The 25,110-nt window shown below is 32.2% G+C and overlaps 1 protein-coding gene and 1 long non-coding RNA gene across 4 annotated transcripts; both read left to right on the forward strand.

The window, feature by feature from the left end:
* The first annotated feature begins 31 nt into the window (after positions 1–31).
* LOC110644114 (uncharacterized) lies at positions 32–24,624 on the forward strand. Of its 2 annotated transcripts, XM_058141289.1 has the most exons (18): positions 32–231; positions 976–1,105; positions 1,199–1,328; positions 1,464–1,564; positions 1,734–1,878; positions 1,982–2,120; positions 3,520–3,613; positions 7,057–7,209; positions 8,735–8,835; positions 9,341–9,454; positions 9,992–10,215; positions 10,644–10,702; positions 10,799–10,984; positions 11,073–11,196; positions 11,458–11,513; positions 13,055–13,200; positions 13,335–13,499; positions 23,998–24,624. In XM_058141289.1, the coding sequence occupies exons 2-18, from the start codon at positions 1,045–1,047 to the stop codon at positions 24,292–24,294; spliced, it is 2,295 nt and encodes a 764-aa protein (XP_057997272.1). In that variant the 5' UTR covers positions 32–231; positions 976–1,044; the 3' UTR covers positions 24,295–24,624. The 2 variants fall into 2 exon arrangements, with proteins under 2 accessions (XP_057997272.1, XP_057997273.1); XM_058141290.1 differs by lacking the exons at positions 32–231; positions 976–1,105 and having other exon boundaries at positions 1,474–1,564.
* On the forward strand, positions 4,687–4,927 carry LOC131176293 (uncharacterized). 2 transcript variants are annotated; one of them, XR_009146416.1, is made up of 2 exons: positions 4,687–4,736; positions 4,794–4,927. It is a non-coding gene; the product is annotated as an uncharacterized LOC131176293 (long non-coding RNA). The 2 variants fall into 2 exon arrangements; XR_009146417.1 differs by having other exon boundaries at positions 4,688–4,736; positions 4,799–4,927.
* Positions 24,625–25,110: the final 486 nt, after the last annotated feature.

A 25,110-nucleotide genomic window follows, 5' to 3' on the forward strand; every position in this document is an offset into this window, starting at 1 on the left:
GAAAAATAAGATCCTCAATTTTACTTAGCCGAGAGCCGCCATTTCAAAACCTCCGCCACTCTGTCTCAGCTCAGCTACTTGATTTTAGATTCAGTAAGCTTGTAAACGAGAGGGTGAGATTTTAGAGAGGAAGAGGACCAAAAATGATCGGAAAATGGTAAACGAGAACGAAAACTGTGGTCTGGACGGAGTTCCCGACAGAGATAATCTAAACCCTAATTGTTCAATGAGGTTTGTGCTCTTTTTTTTAATAAATTTTTTATTTTAATTATTTTTTTTTTATAAAGCAGTGGTCTGTATTGAGAGTTAAATGAGGTTTAGCAAAGATGTGAAGATGGCTTGCTGATTGTTATTGGTAGTATTCCTTAATGGGATTTTGCCAAAATGAGAGCTTTATGTTCATTTTCCTCCTAGTTAGTGTCAGACAATGACTTAAAAATGTGGGGGGAGGGGGAGGAGAGGGGGTGGTATAATTTCAGGATATTTATTGATTCTTTCGTATCTGGAGCTTTTTGTTTTGTGCATTTATATCAAATGGAAGTCAAGGGGGCATCCTCTTGAAGTTATTGTTTATTTAGATTTGAGGAAATGAAGCTACCTTAGCAAAGGAATGTAAAAATAGTGATGGTACAATGTGTATTTTTACATAGAAACTCGGCAGTAAATTGGCAGTTTGTGTTAGGGGTTGTGAGGAAATCTGGGAACATACTATTTGCAATTTCAAGGCATAAATATTAGGTAAAGGGTGATGCATTAATAATTACTTCTCCTGAGTGAGCAAATGGGGAAGACAGATGGCAATTATATTTATATCGTGAGGAAGTTTTTTATGTTTGATATGGGTAAGAACTATGAAGCAAAGCATTATTCAAAGTTTCCTATGCTATTTTTCCCTGCCATTTTCCATTTCCCCACCCTTGCATGGGTCCTCAAATAATTTTTTTTTGGTATGGTTTTTGTGGTTATTTTTTGCAGTTTGTGATGGTGCAAGTTTGAGAATATGTTGTATCTAACTCCAGCTTAACATAAATTTTCTCTGAGAAAATGTCTCTTAGATACCGACATTTGAGACAAATTTCAGTGCTGTTGTCTCGGATTTTCCCAGGTTGGCCTTGCATTTTTATTTTTATAAATTTGTAATTGATTCATAGAGATGCACAGTGATATATCTAATTCTTCCTCTTTTTAATATTGGCAGGTAATCATTTACAGCAATCTAAAGAAGTCATAAACTTTTGCTCAGCTTCCTTTTTTATCCCAGTGCATCACTCAGACGATTATAAAATTAGTGATTGGAGGATTCTGGATAAAGGGTTTCATTCTCAGAGGTAATTAGTTGCATCACACTTTTATTATTCCCGTGTGATTTTGATCAGTTTCTTTTTGTTTTTTGTCATTTGAGTACTTCACAGTAATTATTGGTGATTTTGGGTTATTAATTTTGCCTAACTTATGAATGGCAGTTACTTTCAGGTACCAGCAATATCACAAGTGACAAATGAGTCTACTCTGCATGTTGATGATATATTGTCTGTCATCCAGTCCACTTTTTGTGAGCTTCAAGGTTGAAACAAAAACTAGTATTCATTTACACTAATTTTTTAGTTTTTTCTTTTTTAATTTTACCTGTTTTATATATTGGGCTGCAAGAAATAGATTGGATTGACTGATAAGTTATATTGCAGAAGTGATTGAAATGAATTCTTATTTAACTTTTGGAATGACTTGTGCAGGCCCAGATCATTGTTGGTTAAATAGAGTTGAAGGAGAAAAAGATTGCTTCAAGGAAGATGGAACCTTTTTGGTTCTTGCTGGACAATTCTTTGAGAATTCTCAAATAGTTCTTATGATTGAAAAAATCAAGTCACTTCAGCGGAAGTAAGAGAATATCAAATATTTGCTTCTTTAAGTTATTAAATTTGGATGAATTAGATTTAATAGATGATTTACTCGGAAAATGTTATTTCTTTTGTCATGCTAGATATCCTGAGCTTTGTGTAATGGGCTTCCATTCTGGAAATTCGATTGGATATGCCGCTGTTCAAGCTTACCTTATTGAATTGATAATGAAGGAGTACATAACATTTCCCATTCTATTGTCCAACAAGAACTTTTTAGAGGTGAGAAATAATACTTAATTTAAACTCAAAATTATAGAAATAAGATGTTTTGCATCCAAAAATTGTATTTTCCGGGATGGCTATAGCCTTTGCCTACAAATTTATGTTGGTTCTTGTGTTATTGGGATATGGCAGGAGTTGGATTAGATTACACACACATACACGTTGTTGGTTAGATGTATTTTTGGTTCTGTTGATATAAATCTCTTTCTTATAATAAAAGGATTTGTTGTGTTTTGTTACCACCTGCCAATGTTTGAACTCCTTGTACTCTCTTACCGTATATATCAAGAACTGTTTCTATTTTCCTGTGCTCTTAAATAAATAATATCTGCCAATAGATTCTGGACATGGTTATATTTTGCAAATTAGTACGTCTATACAAATTTATTTATGGGTGTTACTTATTGGTATAACTAGTTTATTGAATTGATATGCTTTTCAATTTGTTGACATAATGATGTTGAGTCCTAGCAAATGATGATGAATAGTTATGAAAAGTACTGGAATAATTTTAAGTTTGTTTAGTTGTCTCTGTGCTCATATAATACAAGTTAATATGCTTTGGTCTTTGTTTTGGTTATTGCATTTTGCAATCTTTTTTTGTTATGGATAAATAGGTTAAGGCAAGAGAGCATAAGACTAGCGAGGAGGGATGCCAAGGCGTCTTATATTTTTGTATTCATAATGCCCTGAATCTGATATTACGTTTATGTGTATCTATTTGGTTATTTCCTTGTATCAATAGTTTTCCGACTTAAAAAATAGCTATGCATATAAAACATATACTTTAGTTAATTTCAAATCAGTGTCAAATTTTTCTTGCATTACTTACATTTACATCTAATAGAATAATAACTAAAAGAACTGTGATGGGAAATGAATTTGACATTTCTATATTCTTGTACAAGAATATCAGGTTTTTAGAAAAATGAGGTTATTCATATGTGTGCATGATTAAAAATTGCACATTAAATATCATAAAGCATCATGTGTAATGCATGTGAAAAATTGCTAGCATGTAAGCATTTGTCTGTTTATAATATTGACAAATAAAAAAATTTCAGCAAAAGCAAGGAAATATTTAATTTTATTCAAATAAAAATTTGTTCTAAATATATAGGAATTGTGTGAAAGGGTACATATAATTGATTTCATGTAGTTGGGATTGAGGCATATTTATAATAAGTTGTTGTATTCTGTATTCAAGCACATATTCATACATGCATATTGATTTTGAGCAATACAATTATTAGCCAATCTTGTCATAAGCTGAGATTTATTTGTTTATTTATTTATTTGAATATTGCTGGTTGAGTTCCTTATTGATGTTATTGTTTCTTAATATTGGATAGTTGTATGTAGTATAACTTACACATTGTTTTGTTGATGTATTTAGATGGAAAATGGAGCATGCTATATTTTATTCAGAGATTCTAGGAGTCCTGTTATTTATCATGAGAAGGATTTGGATCTTGGAATGCTTAATAAAGGTATATGTTTATATTTTTCTTTTACTATCTAAAATGAAAAGCTTTTCTTGCAACATAATAGTTTTTGCTTATTAGTGAGCAATTTTTATCAGACATGATATCCTGCGATGCAGTCAAGAAAGTCTAGACTTAGGAATTATTTTGATTTTAATTTTTCATTGTAAAATTAAGAAGTTTAAGTTTCTGTTATTTAGGAAATTTATTAGGAAGTAGTATTTCTATTATTTAGGAATATTTAGGCCCTGTTCACTTTTGGAAAACTGGAGTAGTTTTTTGAAAAAAGAGTTTCATGTTCACATATATTAGTTTTTCAAATGGAGGAGTGGAAAACATTTTTTTCAGTTACTCAAATTTTAACTAATATTTGGAAAGTTATTTTTCATTGTTTTTCTTCATAAAAAAAGTCTTGTTTTCCAAATATAAAACAATGATTTTTCTATAATCAAAATTATGTTATAATTTTTTAATAACTAAAATTAAGTAATTATTTGGGAAAATATTTATTTACAATGATAAAAATTAATCATATTATTAGAAAAATAAATGAATAATACATATTAAAAAATTAAAAAAAAAAATTCTAAATATATTTTATAATAAATATATATTTTTTTTAATAATGAAAGATATGAATATTTTTTTTAAAATTTTTTTGAATTGGAACATTGTTTTCTATTATTGAATTATTCATAGGTGAACATATTTTTCATATTTTCCCTTGTTTTCTATGGAAAATAAAAATTTGAGTTGTCTTAGAAAAAGGAAAATGAAAAATAGAGAACTGTTTTCAACAAGTGAACAGGCCGTTAAAGAGTTCTATTAGGTTTAGTATTTTCCTAGTTAGTGTTGGTTTTGTATTCCTAATTAGATTGGTTTAGTATTTTCTTATTTTGGGATTCCTAATCCTAGTACTAGTGTCTAGTAGGACTAGTTATTATTGCATAAATACATGCGTCATCTAGGCAGTGTTATCAAAGGCGAGCGAGGCGCCCAGGCGAGGCGCCAGGCGATGCGAGGCGCACCTCTGTCGCCTCGGACCGAACGCCTCATGGACTTTGGGAGGCGCCTCGGCCGAGGGGCGAGAGGCGACGCAGGCGAGAGGCGACGCCTCTTCACAGCAACGGTAAGTTTTTTTTTTTTTTTTAATTAAAAAAAAAATAAACCCACACCACTCCCTCAGCACAGCTGCTTTTCCTCAACCTCACGAAGACAACAGAGCATCGCAGACGCCTCAACCTCACGTCTCTTCCTCGACTTCACGATGACAGGGACAGATCAGATCATCAGGGTTCTTCCTTTCGAGAGTCAGGACAGGTACGCCACTACGCCCTCTCTCTTTTCTTCTTCTTCTTCTTCTTCTTCTTCTTCTTTCCTCGCTCCGATCTCTCTCTCTCACGAGTCACAACTTCTTCTTCTTTCTTTCAGAGATCGATCTCTCTCTCACTCTCACCACGTCTTTTTCTTTTTTACTTTCTCCCTCTCCACTTTTCTTCTTTCCTCCTGCGTAATGTTTTTTATTTTTCTTTTTTTTTTTCCCCTCACCTCTCCTTCTTCTTTCAGCAGTGCAGTCCCTTTTTATTTTTATTTTTTTTCTTTTTTTTTTCCCCTCACCTCTCCTTCTTTCAGCAGTGCAGTCCCTTTTTATTTTTTTTATTTTTTTTCCTTCTCCTTATTATTAATTAGTTATTATTAATTAATTGTTTATTTGTTAATTTAATTATTTTATTTTTTATTCTTGTTAATTAATTATTTAAAATTTATGAGTATTGGTAAATTGATTATTTTACTTTGTATTATTATTTAATTAGTTGATTAATTAATATGGGTATTGTTGATTTGTTGGTAATTAGTTTAATTTTTATTTGTTATTCTTGTTAATTTGATTTTGATTAGTTTTACTTTTTACCTTGTTAATTAAACATTATTTGTCAATTAATTATTTATTTTATATAGATATTATTAATTTATTGTTAATTTAATTTTTTATCTTCTTATTATTGTTAATTAATTATTTAATTTATATGGGTATTGTTAATTTGTTATTTAATTAGTTTACCTTTTACTTGTTATTCTTATTAATTAGTTTTAGTTTGATTAATTTTGTTTTTTTTTTGTTAATTAAATATTAGATGTTTATTTTATATGGGTATTATTAATTTATTATTAATTTGAATATTTTCTTTTTATTCTTGATAGGTAATTGTGTAATTTATATAGACATTATTACTTTGTTGTTAATTAGTTTACTTTTTACTTCTTATTATTGTTAATTAGTTGTTAGATTAATTAGTTTTACTTTTGTCTTGTCAATTTCTCTTATTTTAGATATAAACATAGTGTAAATAATTATTTTTTTTCTTTTTAATATGTTTTTTTACTTATCAACTATTTAAAAGTGTATATATATATATAAAATTTAAACAATTAAGGTTATGGCGCCTTGCTTCACAAAGGCCCTCGCCTCGCCTCTCGCCTCTCGCCTAAGGCCATAGAGTACTCTATCGCCTTAGTGTCGCCTTTCGCCTTGATAACACTGCATCTAGGTATTTTATTAGAACTTATTATTATTGATAATGATATTGCCAATTGAGAATTAATAAAATTTGAAAGTTTATTTCTTTTTCCCCTTTGAGTGTTCTATTGTGTTCTACATCACTTTGTCATGTGTAATTCCACAACATTTTAGCTGACCTAAATACTTCTTTCTTTCCTCCTGCACACCATAATTTAGATGAGCCATTTTTGTCTTCAATTTTACAATTGGAAGCATTTCATATTGTACAAATTACTTGCCTAGAAATATTTTTTTGAGTTCTTATATTTAATTGTTTATTTTGGTGTTCGGATGGTTAACTGTCCTTCAACTATTATCTCAAGTTTCATTCCTTGCTGGTTGTACTTTGTTCTTCATTGTTATTGTTGTTATATTAAGGTAAATAAAATTTTTTTTTTCTAACATTTAATTTGTTGAATTTGGATAAGTTTTTAAATTTTGAGCAAATGCAAATATGAATGTGGCATCAGATAAGAAAAGAAGTTTAAAACTAGATTTTAAATCCAAATTGAACTAGTTGCTCCCCTCCCACCCCCAACAATACCCCAAAGCACCACCACCCGACTAACCCCCTTATTTCTTTGTCCCATCCAGCATCTTTGTCTTTCCATTTTATTTATCATGTCTTGGATTGGAATTTCACTGAATATTTTTTCGCTGAAATTCCTATTTCTTAATATGATTATCACAGTTATTGAACTGTTTCCTCTTCTTTTTCATTATATTCAAATTTTTTTACTATAATCTTTGTTTGGATATGGTGACAACTTGAATTTTGGGAAAAAATTCAATATATCTGCTTATATGTATCATGTGCATAATTTATGTGCAAACATTCATAAAGACATTAATTTATATGTTCATTTTCTCACTAAGTACTCTTTTTCAGGAATTGAGGAGCTAAACGTGCAACAGATTGGGAATGTTGACAATGAAAATTATAGTTCATACAAGTTGAAGAGCACTTGGGTGAAACAAGCTGAAGGCATTAAGGAACCAGATTTTCCCTCTTCTCTGCAAAATATGCTCCTCTACTTCCCAGGTAGAGGTTTCCTTGGCTTTTTGTTTTGGCCTTATCATGTAATTGTATGTCTTCTTATGGTATCATCAAAGTCAAATTTTGCTTTTTTGGTTGTATAGCAAAATTCTCAACTCAACTCAACTAAGCCTTTATCCCAAAAATTTGGGGTCGGCTATATGGATTCACTTTCTCCACTATAAACGATTTTGGGTTAAATCCTCAGAAATGTGTAATGCTTCTAGGTCATGTTGTACTACTCTCCTCCAAGTCAATTTAGGTCTATCCCTTTTTTTCCTTCTATCCTCTACCCGAATGTGCTCTACTTGTCTAATAAGAGCCTCCGTATGTCTACGCTTCACATGACCAAACCACCTCAATCTCCTTTCTCTCAACTTATCCTCAATTGGCACACTCCTACCTTTTCTCTAATGCTTTCATTACGGACTTTATCTAGTCTAGCTAAATATGAAGTAAAAATCTACTTAGCTCTATGACCAAGATTTTTATTTGGTTTGAAAACCATGCTGACACCTATTTTAAATCACTCTGACCTCAATAGATGGTGACCTGATGAGTTGGCTCTCTCCCTCTTTTTTGACTCATGAAAGAAATTTCCTTTCTAAAAATGACTATTGAGTAACCATTTTTATATTGTTTTCAAAAATAGCTATAATTGATTATTTCCCCCTCTCTTTACTGCTGAAGAAACATAAAATGAAAATGATTCGTATTTTTTTATGTGTATGGATCTATATAATGAGATGTGACAAAGTTTACACTAGTTGTTACCTAATGCAACTATCCTCTTTTATCTAGGCTTGGGACCTGGCTACATATGATCTAATTGAGCTATATACCTAAGCAGAATATGAGTTAGGAATTAGGATGGTATATAAATGTATATATACATTTGGTTTATATGCATATCATGTGCATATTATTTTGTAAGCATTCTATCAATCATGTTTTGTAGTATACTAGTTTTCAATATTAATATAATACTTTAGTATTTTATATTATTATATGGTATAGAAATATGCTTTCCTATTCTTTTTTATTTATCTTCCGTTCTATCTTAAACTTAAAAATGACTTTTGAATAGGTAAATAAAGATATGGACGTTTTCCATAATGGTTCTATTTTCTTTTATGTTTCTTTTTTTGTTTTGTTTAATATTATCTTGCATTTAAAAAATTTGAACTGTGTGTTAACCTGAAATAACTGGTCTGAATCCAAAGTTGGACCAACCCAAATCAACCTGAACCCAAAATAACCTCATCTAGACCTGCCTGACTAACCTGACTGCTATTCTGTTCAACCTTTTAAGAGGCAAGAGTAGATTTTTATTTCAAAGATGAATAGCATCCAGGATAAGTTCATGCATATTTTATCCCCTGATCCTTGGCTTCATGGTAAAGGGTTATGTAGTGGTAGGCTTGGGTACCTGAACTACAATCCTACTTATCCTAAAAAGGAGTTGGAGCATATATGTAATTTATTGGCTTTCAATATTCTTTTCTCAAAACCTGCGTTGCTTTTTCCACAGGCTGCATCTCTGCAGATGAAAGTAGTGATCGCTTATTCCTTTCCGACAGCAATCATCATCGGATTATCATATTGGATGGGAATGGAAAGATTATGGACTGTGTATGTATTGAAGTTGTATCAATTGTGTATGAGTCCAACTGCAATTAATTTTTTAAAAGTATTTTAAGGTCCTTCAGTAGCAAATAATGTGTGCTGGTGATTTCCTTTCTGTGACAAACTGAGTCCTTGTGCATACTGATCATTGTTTTCATCATCTGGCTATCTTCATTTCTTACAAATTGAGTATTTGGTACTATTCTGAAGCATGGTTAATGTGTATTTGATTCCACATGGACTTTCAAAGTGAGTCCCATGTTCAGCATCAATCCATTATCAATATATTTGGGTTTATCCTGTGGATATAGGTTGGTGAAGTAATTTGAACTGTTTTGGTTGTTTATATTTTAAAGGGCTTCAATTGATGTCACCTTATGATTTTTTTTCTTATCACTTTTCTGTTTTGTTTTGTTATTATCCATATTTAAGGCATTCCATTACAATTCCAAAAGATGAAAATTTAGATGAAAACAAAGCTTAGATTTAGACTTACATTTTCATATGTCAGATTGGTTCATCCCCAGGTTTTGAGGATGGAGAATTTGAGTCTGCCAAACTACTGCGACCTGCTGGTTCCTTTTATCATGATGCTGAGGATTGCCTATATATTGTAGATTCGGAGGTATGCATTCTGAAGCTTTTGAATGATATACAATATTATGGAACTGATGGGTCTTTTATATCTGATGCATCAATTTTGACATGCTCTGTTGATGAGCTGACCACTTTCTGATGAGAGCCTATTCTATAGCTTATGCTGAACAATTATCTGTTAAACCAGCTCTTTTCTTTATGCGTTCACACTAGTTCTATAATGGGAATTAGTGCGGGTTCCAATTATATTCACATTTATCAGCTAATGCTTATGAATTGTAAATATCACTAGTATTGTATTTTTATATAATGGGGTAAAATGTTATTGATTTGTTGCATATAATAATTTTATTTGCAATCTTTTTTCTTAACCGAAGGATTTCAAATTTGTGTGTAAGTTGATGCTTAAGAGAGGATCTTGTTTTACTGTAACATACACAATTGCTTTTAAAAAAGATGGAAGCTTCATTTATTTTGTTGGCTTGTTTTTCAAGAAAGTATATCTTGCTGTTTTTAGATGATTTTGGAACTTACAATTTTTACTTTAATGATTGATATTCCTAAGAACCAAGCTATCCGGAGAGCTGATATGAAGAGGCGAGTTTTAGAGACTCTTTATCCCACTTGTAGTGTCAATAAAAATAATAGTGTATGGACCTGGATTGCAAATAAAGTGGGTTTTGCAACGAAGATTGATTCGAAGTCCAAAGAATTTGATTCCCAATTGCTGGTTTTCCCCTGGCATCTTTTGAAATCAGTAGATGATAGTTTCTTAATCATCAACCGCAGGTAAAAGATGATTTTCTTGTTATTAATTTGTGTTTTATTTTATTATTTTTATTTTTTATAATAAGCAGTAGGCTCTATGCTGCTTTTTGTGTTTTTGCTGTAGTAGTAAGTATTACAATCTATGAATTAAGTTTCTGTCTATGCCCACAACATTTTGTCATTTTAGGTTAAAACAAGGATGTGCATTTTGAGTAATAGATCCTCTAACTTGAACTAAAGAGCAATCACTTACATTGGATGTCTATTAAAGATCTAATTTTAGAAGACTTTTGCCAGGAATGATTTGGTATTAATTCATCTATCTCAATTTAATGAGTCTAAATACCTTAAAGCCAACTTGTGACCTTCTTATCTAATGTTTTTCCTGGTTCTTTTTAGGTAATCTTTGACATAAGGATTAATATGGTAAATTTTGTTTTTATTCGCAGCTTTGAAACCCTATGGATCATGGATTTGGCTTCGGGAGAAATAAAAGAATGTATCAAAGGTTTGAAATTGATTTTCTATCTTTTTCCCTATGCTGCATTATAGTTTATAGGTCAACTATTTACCTCTGACATTTGCTTGTTCAAATACTGAAAAGGATTTCCCAAGATCTTGGAGACCTATGGACAGTTGATCATGGATAAAGTATCCCTCTTGAAACAGATGCCAAGTGATTGGCTGCAGCGTTGTATTAATGCTGATTCCTCTCCAAAGGTTTTTCCATTTGCTAGTCTAATATCAGCTGTAACAACCTTTCATAATCTCATAGTTGTGTGTGACACAGGTACGAAGCACATTAGTTTGTTGTCTTCTTATTTTCACCAATCATTTGGTTTTAGTTATTACTCATTTATCACAATACTTACTTGAAGTTGCACAGAGGGTGCTGAAACTAGATAGAGAATCAGGAGTCTGTTCAAACTTCCAGTTTTCAAATTTTGGGATCCTTGGATTTCCTTATTGGGCATCCTTTCATTTGGAGAGAGTTTTTTCTGAGTAAGTAATTATACTTAAGTTCTATCATGCTTCTGAATTCAACCTGTGTACCATTCCCCTCCCCCAAACCTCTCAGTACTTCAAGAGGGTGAGTTTGTGCTAACTTCTTTCCTTTTAAATCCCTGTGTGATTTGATCATTGTAATGTTCGTTTTTTCCCTTTTTCCAGCCAATATATCAGCTGTCTGTCAAATTGATTCATTCTGAACTCCACCTATATATGTATATATATGGTTTCAATTTTTTTCCACTGGTTTGACAGAGCTCCATGCCGCAGAGGATGGACTGATCATCTTCAATCTTTCAGCTCGTTGCCAGGTATTTTACTGTTGATAGTTGTTGATTTATTTATTTCAGACAGGAAAGAAAAATTTTGCTGCATCCAACTTGGAGTAAAATATAAATATAGCAAACAATGCATTTGACTGGAGTTCTTTTTTAACTTTGATGCTCAGTTCAAATAAAAAAAAACTCTGTTGCTTAAAATTTTATTCACATATCTCCTTCTTGAATTTGATGTTAAATAAAGTTCTCAAATATGGTTGATTGACTTTCCATGTGAATAACATCTGAATAAAAATATTAACTTGAATGTATAAGCATTGCATCTCGTCTTAAACCATTGTTAATTTTTTGTTTAACTGGCATTGTCTGTAATAATTATCATGTTGATGGATAACCTAAGCACTTTAGTAACTGTATTGATAATATCAGGAAAGTTACCAGTGCTTGCAAGGTTGATTTTCTGCAAGAAATTTTATCATGGTTTCAAACAAAGGATTTTTTGGATAATCCAATTACAGTTGCTCAAGCTATTTTCAGCAGACTTCTTTACTCTTACTCATTTGGATTGAGTGCAGTGTGGTTTATTAATATATCATATCTTATAGTGTTGCATTTATTGGTATGATTTTTGTTGCTAATATATTTGAAAAAAATGGTATGATATAAGATGTTTTAATAACGTTTTCTTGTTTAGTTAGATGATATGGTACGGTAAAATAAAAATGACGATTACTAAAATATCTTATTATTGTTTTAGATATATAAATGGCTCTTGTATAAAATGGGAATATAAAAATTTAAAACCATCAAACCACCAATTTGGTGGTTTGGAAACTTGTAGTAAAATGATGGTTATCATTTTATAATCCAGAACCACCATTCTTCAGGAACAATCTAAACAAACAAGGAGTATGACCATACCATACAATAGGAAACTATTATAAACCATCATCCAAACAAGAGGTTAAATATAGAGATGAGTTTTTGGTTTGTTTTTAAAACTACACTTCCTGGTAAAGATGACAATTTCTAACCCAGTTTGCAAATCCAATTCCAATTCATTCATAACTTGCATAAAACTGAGATGTCTTAAAAATTTGAGGGCCAACCCACCTAAAATATGAGTAGGTGGAAATAATTTATTTTGAATTGAAAAATTCAAAACAAGTGACCCAACCAGATCTATTTGCCACCTCTACTTCCTTGTGAACTGCTTTTTCATAAGTCGTTGATTGGTTGAGTCGACAAGCGCAAGTGTGTACTTTTTGGTTGCATCAAGTGCTTGAACAGCTATATTATTTGCACATGCAGCTATCTGGACCCTCCTGTCCTGATTTGGATAACAAGAAAATTAAAAGAGAGGGTGGTTTTATTTTTATTTTTTATTTTTTTCTTCTTTTGGGTTGGGGGGGGGGGGGGGTGGTGGTGGGTGGGTGGTGGGGGCGGGGAGGAATGCACAGAGATGCTTAGATGCCAGCTACACTAATTTTCATATCCCAAGTTTCTTGCTGCTTATATAATTTATTATTGATGCTGCAAATCATTGAATATTAGCAAAATTGTGTTTGTAACAGGTAGGATTGACATACGGTTAAATGTTGATATCCCTATGGATGTAGAGCTTGTTGAACCATTGCAAAAAGAATGTATATGGCGTCAGGCAAGGGGGGCTGCTACTGAAGTTTTAGGAAGAGAGTGTATAGAGGGATCCTCAGAGAAGGTTTTTTTAGCTTTGTTTATTTGTTGATTTATTTATTTTTCATTTGTTTCTTTTTTGATCCTTGTTGACTTGCCATTGCTAATTTCTCTTTTTCCAGTGCCTTATGGTTATAGTTTATGGGTGCATGCCTGCAGGTTGGTGTTGCCCAACAGTGGTATGATGATTTGGATAATCTGGCCTTTTCAACTCCTGAATATGAGATTACGGGTGAAGACGGTAATACAACTTCAGATGTCAAATCTGAAGATGGAAGGGTTCACATTGATTGTGCCATTAACACAAGTCCTGGAACAAGTGAGGTACGCCCACTCATCATGCTCTTTTTGATTGTTAAGATTTATTTTTCTTCTCTCTCACTTTTCATTTGTATGTGCGCACTACAATTTTCTGCGCAAATATGAGTTCATCAGAAACCTCCCATTTTGCTAATGTCTTCAGCCAATGCAACAAAAAGCTTGTTTATAATGCTTAAAACTTTTTGAACTTCAAAACAACTTCCATTTATCAAGTTTTTTCTGAAGGAGCAGAAGCATGTAAATTGTTAGATTAGAGCATTGAATATAAAAATTTCTTCTAGAGTTTCATGCATCATGCCATATCCATTATGTGCCTAATTAATTTCAATGCTCAATTGCATATTAAAACACTTTTAATATATATTAGGATCTACATTTGCCATTTAAGATTTTTGAATTAACAAATTAATTCAATTGAACCCTAGTCTAAAAGAAGAATATGTGCACTAACCTTTTGATGTACTATTGATGTAATTGACACCTTTAGGAAGCACCTAGGACCCCAAATGTTATCCCTCTAGCTTGTCCACACCAATATCACCAATGGGCAGTCCCCAATCTTGCATCTCAAGTCTTGCCAACCAATTATAAATTGGGTTCTTACCTTTAGGATGTTGTATGTGTATATAGGACACTAGAAACAATTTCTAGCACTTTTAATTCAAAGGAACTTGGACAATTTTCTTTGAATTGATGAGAAAATAAGAAGAGGAGAGGAAGAACAAAGTGTGCCGCCACCTTGAGAGAAAATAAGAGAGTGAGTGTTTCTTTTCTTTTCCCTTTTATGATTAGGTCATCACTTAAACCTTATACCATATGTCACCTCTACATTGCATCTTATTTTTAATTGACATAATCACATTAAGCCAAGTGTCAAAGCTAGACTTAATCTTGACTTTGATCATCTTACATGTCACGACCCAAAATTCTGAACCGTGACCGGCGCATAATTTAAGTATTCTTAAATCATGCAAGCCTTATCAGAGTATCTTAAATGAATATATTGTCACTTACTAATCCCAAAAATAGACAAAATCCAAATAAACGAAATGCTGAATAAACATCATAAATATCCCATAAGTAAACTGCGGAGTCTCTACAGATTTCAAATAAAAACTTAAACTGTTCAATAAACTAAACTAATTATTAGCCCGAGAAAGCATGAATTCGGGCATACCATGAGAACAAATCAAAGTTGTCCCTCTTCAGAAAATGGACTGAATATTTTGGATCAGCTGCAGAATTCTACTGATCTGAAACAGATAACAGACAGAGAAAACGTGGTTTGAGCTAGATGCTCAGTGAATGATAATTATAGCACACAACGGAATAGGAACAGGCAGACGCTTGATTAATTTCACAATAAATTTCTATTCAATAAAATCATGCTCATGCTGTCAAAATCATTAATAAAATAATTTCGTAAAACATATATATAAAATAAATTCATTCAATAAAATTTTTATGGTACAGTGCACCAGGGTGATGATACCCCACATCACCAAAGGTCAGATGGTAAGCGCGCTACCAGATATCAGATACCTTCCTCCTCCTTCACAGATATCAATGCATATGATACTAATGCAAACCATAAACTGCAATGATGCATGACTCAACAATGCAACCTAATACCGTGATAGTCCACACGGCGGGGCGGATAATGTAAATGAATCGGGCACAGGTACCAATTCAAAACAGAAAATCAATTTGTACAAATCTATCAAAATCAATAAAAAATTTCAGATAGCAAATAATAACTGATAGTACAATTCCAATAGTGTATTTCAATAGTTTCAGAGAGTAAATAAAATCAAATCAATCTCAAATCAATTCAATAAAATCAAATCAATTCAATAAAATCAAATCAATCTCAAATCAATTCAGTAACACATCAGTAAATTTTATAGTCAAATATCAATCAATATAAATACATTAAAGGCACATTCTAATCCTAATGGGTCTAATGCAGAGATAGTTGGCAAAATCAATTATTTAATCAAAATCGAAATAAAATTCAATAATAAAATAAAACTTTAGAAAATCACATATAAAATCATTGTTAAAATATTGATTTAAAATTTCATTTAATAACAAACTTAATGCTAAGAAATTTTAAAAGAGACAAAACGGTGCCATGTACTATAATTACCACTCACCTGGAACCTCCAAGACAATAGTTATTTCAATGGAAGAGAGACAATTTCAACTGACTGATTGAATATTCAAATCTCCTACACACCCAAAATATAAGAGAAAAATATCAAATAATAATAAAATATAATAACTCTTGTTTATATATATATATATATATATATATATATATATATATATATATATATATATATATATGTAAAGCTACCATTCCTCCCACGTGCACACCGCAAATCCGCAAAACCATTTATATATATATATATACACATGATGAATGGGACGATGGACAGACGAACGGACGATTACATGATGAATGGGACGACGAATAGTTATAGCTTTACATATATATATATATATATATATATATATATATATATATATATATATATATATTATCCAATAATAATTATGATGAACACAATTTAATACCAATGATCAAAAATAATTTTATGGAGTAGTTGTAACAGATTAAGAAAATAAAATAAAATTAGATTCACCCATTATTGAATAAGGAATGAGAATTCTTACCTTGAAAACAGAATCGAAAGTGATGATTAGAGAAGTAAAAATTTAGGGTTTCTCTGTTGAGAGTATTTGATAGAAAAAGGAGGTGACAAATAGGTTTTGAGAGCAAAGTTTAGCAGAAGAGATGATTAGGGTATATATATATTTCAAGAGTTCTATTAGGTGTAGGATGGGATAAGAGTTATTATTGAACTGGTTTGTTCAGATTACAGATATATATTTAATTTCAAAAATAATATTTATATATATCTAGAAATAAATAAGCAGACCATCCAATAAAATATATATATTTTTTATAAATATGTTCAATTATTATTAGTTAATTAAAATAAAATAATAATAAATAATAAATGTATATGGATTTTCACATACTTCCCCCCTTAAAAAAAAATTCGGTCCCCGAATTTGAATAGACAAAATTCTAACCTGAAGAATCAAATAAGTGAGGATATTTGGCTCGCATTTCAGATTCTGCCTCCCATGTGGCCTCACTACTTGAGTGATTATGCCACAAGACTTTGACCAAAGCCACTTCCTTAGACCGGAGTTTCCTAATTTGTTTATCTAAAATCTTTACTGGTTGCTCCTCATATGACATATCATCCCTAAATTGCATGGTTTGAGGTTGTAAAATATGAGATGGATCTGGTACATACTTCCTAAGCATAGAAATATGGAAAACTGGATGTACATGTGCAAAACCAGGTGGAAGAGCTAAACGGTAAGCAACTGCTCCAATTCTCTCCAAAATTTCAAATGGACCAGCAAAACGAGGGCTAAGCTTCCCTTTCTTCCCAAATCTCATGATTCCTTTCATAGGGGAAACTCTCAGAAATACATGATCACAAATTATAAATTCTATATCTTTACGCTTAGGGTCAGCATAACTTCTTTATCGACTTTGAGCAGTCAAAAGTCGATTACGAATTAGTCGAACCTTCTCTGAAGTTAATTGTATCAACTCTGGTCTAGTAAGCCTTCTTTCTCCAACTTCATCCCAACAAACCGGTGACTTGCACTTTCGACCATATAATGTCTCATATGGAGCCATCTCTATACTTGCCTGATAACTGTTATTATAAGCAAACTCCACTAAAGGCAAATGATGATCCCAACAGCCACCAAAATCCATAACGCATGCACGAAGCATGTCCTCTAATGTCTGTATGGTCCTTTCTGACTGTCCGTCCGTCTGCGGGTGAAAAGCAGTACTAAAGTCTACTCGTGTTCCTAAAGCTTCTTGGAATTTCTTCCAAAATCGAGAAGTAAACTGAGTACCACGATCAGAGACAATGGAAACTGGAACTCCATGAAGACTAACAATCTTGTTTATATACAACTGTGCGAGTTTAGCAAAGTCATATGCAGTCTTCACAGGAAGGAAATGAGCAGATTTTGTCAATCTGTCCACTATCACCCAGATTGCATTGTAACCACCTCGTGTACTAGGTAAACCCACAAGAAAGTCCATGGCAATATGCTCCCACTTCCACTCAGGGATAGGCAACGGCTGAAGTAACCCAGATGGTCTCTGATGTTCTGCTTTAACCTGCTGACAAGTCAAACATTTAGCAACAAAGTCTGCAACATCCCTCTTCATGCCACCCCACCAATAATGCTCCCTTAAATCACGGTACATCTTAGTTGAACCTGGGTGTACTGTGTAAGTAGAATGGTGTGCCGCCTCCATGATTTCTCTTCTCAACTCATCAATATTGGGAACACAAAGTCTAGTGCCATAACGAAGAACTCCATCATCATTCAACATGAATCCTTGAGCTTGGCCTTGATGAATATTATCTATAATCTCACACAGCTGAGAATCCCTCTTTTGAGCAGCCTTAATTCGATCAATCAAGATAGGCCTAACTCGAAAATATGCTAAGAATGATCCAGCTATGATTTCAAACTCTACTCCCTGATCTAGCAACTCATGTAATTCACCAATCAAAGGCCTCATCTTGGTAGTTATATGGGCTAAACTACCAGAAGACTTCCTGCTTAGAGCATCAGCCACTATATTAGCTTTTCCAGGGTGATACTGTATGGTGCAATCATAATCCTTCAGCAATTCTACCCATCTTCTTTGCCTAAGATTAAGATCATGTTGGTCAAAGATGTATTTGAGACTTTTGTGGTCAGTGAAGATTTCACAAGTCTCACCATACAGATAGTGCCTCCAGATTTTCAAAGCAAAAATTACTGCAGCCATTTCCAAATCATGAGTTGGATAATTCTGTTCGTGCCTTTTCAACTGACGTGAAGCATATGCAATAACCTGTCCATGTTGCATCAAAACACATCCCAAACCAATCCTAGAAGCATCACAATATACTACATAACCCCCTGATCCAGATGGAAGGGCTAACACTGGTGCTGTAGTTAAACAAGTCTTAAGCTCCTGAAAACTTTTTTTTCACAAGCCTCAGACCACTGAGATTTCACATTCTTCTGTGTCAACTTAGTTAAAGATGCTGCAATACGAGAGAAGTCTTGAACAAACCGTCTATAATGCCCTGCTAAACCCAAGAAACTACGAATCTCTGACACAGTTGTGGGTCTAGGCCAATGAAGCACTGCCTCAACTTTCTTCTTATCAACGCACACCCCATCCTTAGATACTGTATGGCCTAGGAAAGCCACACTATCTAACCAAAACTCACATTTTGAGAACTTGGCATATAGCTTGTGTTCTCGTAAGGTCTGAAGGACAATTCTCAAATGCTGTTCATGCTCCTCCTTACTCTTTGAGTACACTAGAATGTCATCGATGAACACTATAACAAATTGATCCAAGAAATGCTTGAAAACTCTGTTCATGAGATCCATAAAAGTGGCCGGAGCATTGGTAAGACCAAAAGACATTACAAGAAATTCATAGTGTCCATACCTAGTCCTAAAGGCTGTTTTGAGTATGTCTTCTTTTTTGACTCTCAATTGATGATACCCAGATCGAAGATCAATCTTGGAAAAATACTTTGCACCTTAAAGTTGGTCAAACAGGTCATCTATGCGTGGAAGAGGATACTTATTTCGCACCGTTACCTTATTCAATTGCCTATAATCAATGTACATTCTCCAAGACCCATCCTTCTTTCGTACAAATAACACAGGAGCACCCCATGGAGAAACACTAGGGCGAATAAACCCCTTATCTAGTAGGTCCTGTAGTTGCTCCTTCAACTCCTTAAGTTCTGCGGGTGCCATACGATAAGGAGGCATAGATATGGGCTCAGTTCCAGGAACTAAGTCTATACCAAACTCTACCTCTCGCTCCGGGGGTAAACTTGATAAATCTTCTGGAAATTACATCAGGAAACTCCTTAACCACTGCAACATTCTCCAAACCTGCACCTTCTACCTGAACATCTCTAACATAAGCTAGATATCCCTTACACCTCTTTTGCAATAATCGTCTAGCACTCACTACTGAGATAAGATTACTAGAGGCTATATTGTGATCTCCCTGAAATTGAAATTCTGCCTCCCCAGGAATTTTAAAGAGTACCACTTTATTATGACAATCCAATGAAACGTGATAAGTGGCTAACTAATCCATGCCTAAAATCTCATCAAACTCAAATATATCTAAAGAAATAAGATCTGTAGCTAATTTCCTATCTCCAATGTGAACTATACATCCCCTATACACCATATCAGTGTCTATTGCGTTCCTCATAGGTGTTGATACAGATAAAGGATACTCTAACAAAGTAGGTGGTATACTAAATATCATGGAAAAGTATGGAGAAACAAATGAATGATTGTGCCCCAGTCTTAGCCATAGGCATTTGTTCAGATTTTTTTATTAATAGTTTGAGGTGGTACCTCCCTTGTTGGATCAAGGTTTGCATCATTAAGACCCTTGGCCCTAGCTCTCCTCTTACGTTTAACAGACACAGGCACCTATTCATTTTAATAAACAAGTATTAAATTGAAAGAGCCAAATTAAGACAGGTGAAAAAGTACGAAGGACGCAGATATCTAAAGCAATGATAAACTGAAAAGACGTTAAGGATCCTATGCTCCGCAAGTTTACTAGACCTCAACCGAGCTCTGATACCAACTTTGTCACGATCCAAAATTCTGAACCGTGACCGGCGCATAATTTAAGTATTCTTAAATCATGCAAGCCTTATCAGAGTATCTTAAATGAATATATTGTCACTTACTAATCCCAAAAATAGACAAAATCCAAATAAACGAAATGCTGAATAAACATCATAAATATCCCATAAGTAAATCATGAGTCTCTCTGATTTCAAATAAAAACTTAAACTATTCAATAAACTAAACTAATTATTAGCCCGAGAAAACATGAATTCGGGCATACCATGAGAACAAATCAAAGTTGTCCCTCTTCAGAAAAATGGACTGAATATTTTGGATCACCGTAGAATTCTCTACCGATCCAAAACAGATATATGAGAAAACGTGGTTTGAGCTAGATGCTCAGTGAATGATAATTATAGCACACAACGGAATAGGAACAGGCAGACGCTTGATTAATTTCACAATAAATTTCTATTCAATAAAATCATGCTCATGCTGTCAAAATCATTAATAAAATAATTTCGTAAAACATATATATAAAATAAATTCATTCAATAAAATTTTTATGGTACAGTGCACCAGGGTGATGATACCCCACATCACCAAAGGTCAGATGGTAAGCGCGCTACCAGATATCAGATACCTTCCTCCTCCTTCACAGATATCAATGCATATGATACTAATGCAAACCATAAACTGCAATGATGCATGACTCGACAATGCAACCTAATACCGTGATAGTCCACACGGCGGGGCCAGATAACAGAAACAGATACTGGGCACAGGTACCAATTCAAAACAGAAAATCAATTTGTACAAATCTATCAAAATCAATAAAAAATTTCAGATAGCAAATAATAACTGATAGTACAATTCCAATAGTGTATTTCAATAGTTTCAGAGAGTAAATAAAATCAAATCAATCTCAAATCAATTCAATAAAATCAAATCAGTCTCAAATTAATTCAATAAAATCAAATCAATCTCAAATCAATTCAGTAACACATCAGTAAATTTTATAGTCAAATATCAATCAATATAAATACATTAAAGGCCTGTTCCCGGAATCCTAATGGGTCTAATGCAGAGATAGTTGGCAAAATCAATTATTTAATCAAAATCGAAATAAAATTCAATAATAAAATAAAACTTTAGAAAATCACATATAAAATCATTGTTAAAATATTGATTTAAAATTTCATTTAATAACAAACTTAATGCTAAGAAATTTTAAAAGGGACAAAACGGTGCCATGTACTATAATTACCACTCACCTGGAACCTCCAAGACAATAGTTATTTCAATGGAAGAGAGACAATTTCAACTGACTGATTGAATATTCAAATCTCCTACACACCCAAAATATAAGAGAAAAATATCAAATAATAATAAAATATAATAACTCTTGTTTATATATATATATATATATATATATATATATATATATATGTAAAGCTATCATTCCTCCCACGTGCACACCGCAAATCCGCAAAACCATTTATATATATATATATATACACATGATGAATGGGACGATGGACAGACGAACGGACGATTACATGATGAATGGGACGACGAATAGTTATAGCTTTACATATATATATATATATATATATATATATTATTATCCAATAATAATTATGATGAACACAATTTAATACCAATGATCAAAAATAATTTTATGGAGTAGTTGTAACAGATTAAGAAAATAAAATAAAATTAGATTCACCCATTATTGAATAAGGAATGAGAATTCTTACCTTGAAAACAGAATCGAAAGTGATGATTAGAGAAGTAAAAATTTAGGGTTTCTCTGTTGAGAGTATTTGATAGAAAAAGGAGGTGACAAATAGGTTTTGAGAGCAAAGTTTAGCAGAAGAGATGATTAGGGTATATATATATATTTCAAGAGTTCTATTAGGTATAGGATGGGATAAGAGTTATTATTGAACTGGTTTGTTCAGATTACAGATATATATTTAATTTCAAAAATAATATTTATATATATCTAGAAATAAATAAGCAGACCATCCAATAAAATATATATATTTTTTATAAATATGTTCAATTATTATTAGTTAATTAAAATAAAATAATAATAAATAATAAATGTATATGGATTTTCACATTACATGATAGGAAGACAAATGGCAAGCTAATATGGTGCCATGTGTCACCATCTCATGGTGCCACATGTCACCATGTGAAATGATCAAATTACCCTTATGTTGTAATTTTGAGTTCTTAGCCCAAAATCATTATTTCTCCTATTCTAATCAATGTATATCAAATATAAATCAATTAATTAATCTCAATTAATTAATTTCTCATAATTAAATTCATATTTAAATACTTTAAATATAAATTTAATTTATGCTATACATTAAATAACCTAGATTTGGTTTCAAGTCATACTAGGGACTTTGCAATCTTATTGTAAACAAAACTTATTTAATTAATCAATTAAACTCTTTAATTAATCAATTAAATCACATTTTACTTGGTGATTATCTTGTGTATGTGTGTGACTCACTAGGCTTGTCACTAATTGACAATGAGATATGATATTAACTCTTAATATTATCAGAACTCTTTCTTACTATAAATGATTTCTCTAAATCATTTTAGGCATCTCATAGACTATGGTTGACACTTAGCATAGCGTGCCATGGCCACCTAATCAGTAATAAGGAATACTTATTCTTGATTAATTAGATTTTCTTGTCAGAAACTCTTTTCTAACTAAATCTGTCTGTCCTGGCCAGGAACTTGAAACATCAAGAACAATTAAATGAATATAGGACCTTATCCCTATTTACTTAGGGTAACAGATTCCATCTTGATCAATATCTACCTCCATATATAACTAGTAGGAGCCAACACATGCCCATATACCCATACACAGTACAAGTATGAAAGCAGTGTCAAACTCAAACCACCTATATACAAGATAACTGTGTTATCTTAGGTCTGAAGATTATCTGCACTGATATGATATATGACAATGCATTGACAATAGTAAACTTCATGTGCTTGTCATATGCGTCAATGGTTCGGCCTACTTATTATGTATAAGTGTCTATCATGTTTATTATATGGCATGAGACTCACAATTCCATCTTATTTATATCTCATATAAATACTTTGGGAACAAACATGATTACAATCTTTCTGGATAAATCATGTCCTTATTGTGAATATCCTCGATTGTGAATCAATTTATGATACTTTGTGCTAGAAATACTGTCACTCATATTCTTAACAACTTAAGAATATAATTTCTAAAAAAAAATCAAGGACCTTTTCTATTACACATAAATATATTATGTAAACGGAAAAGTGAAATTATCTTTTATTAATAAAATATATACAATATACATACTAAATGATATGCTCTAGGACATACTACTAACACTTTCATCAATGAATTCTATTAGCTCAAAAACATAATAAATTCAATTCCAAAATAGGGAATATTGTTGAGGCATCTAAACCAAAGTAGGTTGCTCTCAGCTGCTTGGTGAGCTGGACATTCTTCTCAGATTGCTTTATCATCTATCTGTATTATTAATGGCATTTCTTAGTTCCATTTCTAAGAATATAAATAATGAAGGAAACTTTTATCTCCTAAAAGGGTGCTAACCTGTCACAATGAACTCTCTCCTTCCTCCCCTCCCCATAGGATGGAAATAATAGAAAGAAAAACAATATGATTATTTTAAATTTCTAAGGTCAGTAAAAAGCTCATAGTTTTATATTATTTATACAACAGGTTATTATATATGCGGCATTGTATCTGAAACTTAGAGGAGATCCTGATTTACACGCCGACAGTCGGGAGAATTATGCAGCAAGAATAACTGATATTTTGAATCCAGGGAGGATAACAGGAATTAGAAGAGATGCATGCATTCAACTGTTAAAATCGAATGCCGATCTGAGGGACCTCACTTTTATGAAGCCTTTACATGTGAGGATCAAATTGGATTGTGTTGATCACCCAAAAGCAGATAATGGAAAAGATATCATCTTGACCAATTCCTCCTTGGAAGTCAATGTAACACTTTAGACGTGAAAATTGCTGCTGTTGCTGACAGGTACAATACAATGGTTGTGATATTGGCTTCATTTGCACTTGGAGCTGGAATCAGGGTGTTGCACTCATGGCTGAATGCATCTTCAGTTTCTTATGTACTATTACTAACATTATATGTTATTAATTGAAACAATACAATACAATACAATGGTTGTGATATTGGCTTCATTTGCACTTGGAGCAGGAACCAGGGTGTTGCACTCAATGGCTGAATGCGTCTTCAGTTTGTTATGTACTATTACTAACTTTATATGTTATTAATTGAAACGAAACCTTAATAAATAAATTAGTATAAATTGTCTATCAGTTTTCTTAAAATGAAATTCATAGTGAATTTTAGAAAAATATGATCATTTTCAAATTTCTTTTTCATGCTTCTTGTAACTTGCATTTATACTTTTATAAAAAGTAATACAAGTAAATTTTTACATAATCATTTTAATTTTTATTTCTTTTAAAATGAACAATTTAAATTAAAAAAAATTAAATTCTTTTATGAGAATTCTAATTTTAGTATTTTATTTTATTGTGAGAATTATGTTTGAATTAGCAATTTATAATTAATTAAAACTCTATTATGTGTCCTACATTTAGATAAATACATAATTAAAATTTAGAAAACTGAAATAGAAATTGTTCATCATTACGACCCAAAAACCACGTGAGGATGGGGCCAAACTCAAATGCTTACTTCTTAAAAGTATTTCAATTCTAAAAACATTTTAAAAAATTATAATTATGCTAATAAAATTAATATTAAATAGATATAATTAATAAAAACATACATTT

The sequence above is a fragment of the Hevea brasiliensis genome, unplaced genomic scaffold (genome assembly GCF_030052815.1).
Source record: "Hevea brasiliensis isolate MT/VB/25A 57/8 unplaced genomic scaffold, ASM3005281v1 Scaf1, whole genome shotgun sequence".
Lineage (NCBI taxonomy): Eukaryota > Viridiplantae > Streptophyta > Magnoliopsida > Malpighiales > Euphorbiaceae > Hevea > Hevea brasiliensis.